General features: G+C 55.3%; 1 protein-coding gene across 1 annotated transcript in view; it reads left to right on the plus strand.

Annotated features, from left to right (window-relative positions):
* Nucleotides 1-2,961, plus strand: part of Spatc1 (spermatogenesis and centriole associated 1) — a 19,814-nt gene that overhangs the window by 12,685 nt on the left and 4,168 nt on the right. The window contains exons 2-5 of the mRNA XM_005354099.1: nt 909-1,100; nt 1,209-1,536; nt 1,619-2,181; nt 2,310-2,449. Of these exons, the coding sequence (XP_005354156.1) occupies nt 909-1,100; nt 1,209-1,536; nt 1,619-2,181; nt 2,310-2,449 (1,223 nt within the window). The remainder of the gene's footprint in view (nt 1-908; nt 1,101-1,208; nt 1,537-1,618; nt 2,182-2,309; nt 2,450-2,961) is intronic.

Consider the following 2,961-nt stretch of genomic DNA (forward strand, 5'->3'; position numbering starts at 1 on the left):
AGTATCCCCTGGAACTGGAGTTACAGGCAGTTGTGAGCTGGGAATTGAACACAGGTCCTCTGGAAGAGCAGTGTGGTCTTAACCACTAAGCCACCTCTTCAGCCTGGAAAAATCAAAGCTTTTTTTTTTTTTAATTACATTGCACAGCTACAAAAACCCTCCTGCCTGCTGCCCCTTGTAACAACTATGTCCCCAAGGGATTTTCCTCCCAAAAGTTGTCATTAAGGGAAAACAGAAGTCAAGAAGAATAAGATCTCAGTACCGCCTCCACCCCCACCCCCAACCCCCAGGGAGTGCAAGGATAGCCAGCAATGATTCTGGGCCTCTCTAGCTCACGACTGTGTCCAGCTAGCCATCAGAACCCACATCCCTACTTGCCTAGATTATATGTGGCCCTAGGCTACATGAGGGTCTGATGAACACTCTGGCCCTTGGAGGTCCTATCCAGTGGTGCAGACTCTCTACAAAGTTGAGATCAGGCTCAAGCAGAGGGCCAGGTTAGCTGCCTAGGAGGCCAAACACTGGGAGTCGCTGTCCTCTGTGTGTGGGGGTGAAGCTCTGCGCCGTGGAGAGACTAGAATGTTCTGTGGCTTGAAGGGCAGTTGGTCTGTTAAGAGCCTAGTAGTTCTGACTGGAGAGTTGGGGCTGAACATCAAGCCTCGGAGACTGAGAGAAAAGAGGTCAGACCCACATTCAAGACTCTCTTAAGGTGGTGCAGAATGCCCTCTGGCATCCCACACATCTCCTCAGGCAAGGACACCATCCAGCCCGCCTAAGGAACAATGCTCCATGAAGGCAGGTCAAACCCACCAACTCAGCAGAGACAGACGGGTGTCTTGGCCAGGTATCCCCACGAGTGCCTCTCAATTCCTTCTAGAGGGGCTTACCTGCTCTCTCTGTATCCACAGGTGTTTTCCTGCCCCCATCCCCAGCAGCAGCAAAGGAGCCAGGCATGGAAGACATGGGAATGGTGGCCCTGACCCCTCTGACTGATGTGCTGAACAGCCCACAGCTCAGTCCTGCAGCAGGCTCCCTTATAAGCCCCCTGGGGACCCCCATTAACCCCCTGCTCTCTGGCCAAATGCCCCTGGCCCCGAACAGTCAGTTTGCCAGTCTTGTGCAGTGCCCCCTGGGCAGCCACCTGACCAATCCCATTGCAGTTTCCCCAGGGGCCACATTGACCAATTCTCTGGGCTTACCCACGACAGGACCCTTGAGCGGTCACTTGACCAGTCCCATGGCTGTACCCCCTGGGACCACTCTGGCCAGCTCGCTGGGTCTGACTTCAACTGGCTCCCTGACGACCAGCAGTCGGCTGGCAGGCCCACTGGCTGTATCTCAGAGCAGCCCCCTCATGGCTCCCCTGGCAGGCACAGTGGCAGTCTCTCTGAGCAGCCCCTTGCTCCCCCCCACCACTGCCCCTCTAGGTGTTTCTCAGAACATACTGCCCAACCCCATAAACAACCTAGGGCTGTCAGAGGTCCCAAGGGTGCGGGTGGCGGAGCCAGCCCGAGGAAGCCTCTCAGGAGCCTCAGCCAGTGCAGGACCAGCCACCGCCTCCAAAGGTAATTGGTACAGGGTGGGGAAGCAGGGCACCCTGGATAATCAGATTCCTGCTCCCATCCTGCCTCACTCTAACCCCCCCTCTCATTTCCACATCACCAGTCACCAGTGAGCACCCCCAGCCGACCCAGGACTCAGAGCCCCTCAACATGATGTTTGTGGGTGCACCCCTCCAGACCTCCACACCCATGAACACCATGGCCACATCCAGTACCACAACAAATTTTTATGCCACCTCGGATACTCGGACCCAGACGGGTGTTCTCCAGGGACAAATGACCCTTGCTTCTCTCCCAAACTCCCCAACAGGCTCTCCTACTTGCACAGTCCCCAACTCTGTCCCGACACCTGCCCCCCAAGGTACTGGAAACTATTCCCCTTCAAGAAACTCCCACTCCAACTCCACCACTAGGGTGCACCAATCTCCTACCCGGCCTGTGCCCAATCCCCATTCTCCCCCACGCAACCCCCACTCCCCGCCCCGCACCTCATCTTCTCCGGCTTCAGTCAATGACACCCGGGGTGCACGCACGGTGGAACAGTCTCGGAAGAGCGTGCTGGAGATGGAGCGGAAGATGTCCCATCGCAAGTCTAGCAAGTTTCCTGACACTCCCCGAGGTCAGTAACACCACAGGGGCTCAACATGAGTCTCGTGCCAACTCCCCTATCACACACCTGGACTGCTAACCAATGGCCCTGCCACTCCCTTCGCTTATTACTCAGCTGAGACCCTTTACCATCCCCAGACTCAAAGCAACTAGCCTGGGAGAGGCTAGTGGGGGAGATCGCCTTCCAGTTAGACCGAAGAATCCTATCCAGCATCTTCCCAGAGCGCGTGCGCCTCTACGGCTTCACTGTCTCCAACATCCCCGAGAAGATCATCCAGGTGTGTGGCTATCCGTCTCCTACATTGCCAGAGGGGCCTTCACAGATGTGGAAGTAAAGCTCAATACCGAGGGGCCTGGCATTTAAAGGGACTCCGAAATGGAGGGAACCCAGGGCTCAGTACAAAAAACTGGCAAGGGTTCAGAGCATCTGGTCAAGGGAATCCGTGAGGAAAGGTCAGGGGGAGTTTCCTCAGATGGGCAGGTAGCATTCCTCTAGTGCCTCCAAAATGACCTTTGAATGGGCAGGCAGCTCTAACCACAGGGACTAAGCCAGCAACCTGAAGAATTCTTCGGCCTTCTATTTCAGTATCCCCAATGCTCTCTGGGGATCACTGGGAAGACAGAGCTGGGAGCCACTGAGTAGGTGGCCAGCAATGTTGCCAGAAGGGCTGATTCTCATGCTAATGGGTCCTCAGTTAAGGCCACAAAGCCTCCTCCCATTGAAAAAAGGAGATAGATGTTTAAAAACAAACAAAAAACAACCTCCCCCCAACCAAAACAAACAAAAAAA

Source organism: Microtus ochrogaster, chromosome 15, assembly GCF_000317375.1.
Source record: "Microtus ochrogaster isolate Prairie Vole_2 chromosome 15, MicOch1.0, whole genome shotgun sequence".
NCBI lineage: Eukaryota > Metazoa > Chordata > Mammalia > Rodentia > Cricetidae > Microtus > Microtus ochrogaster.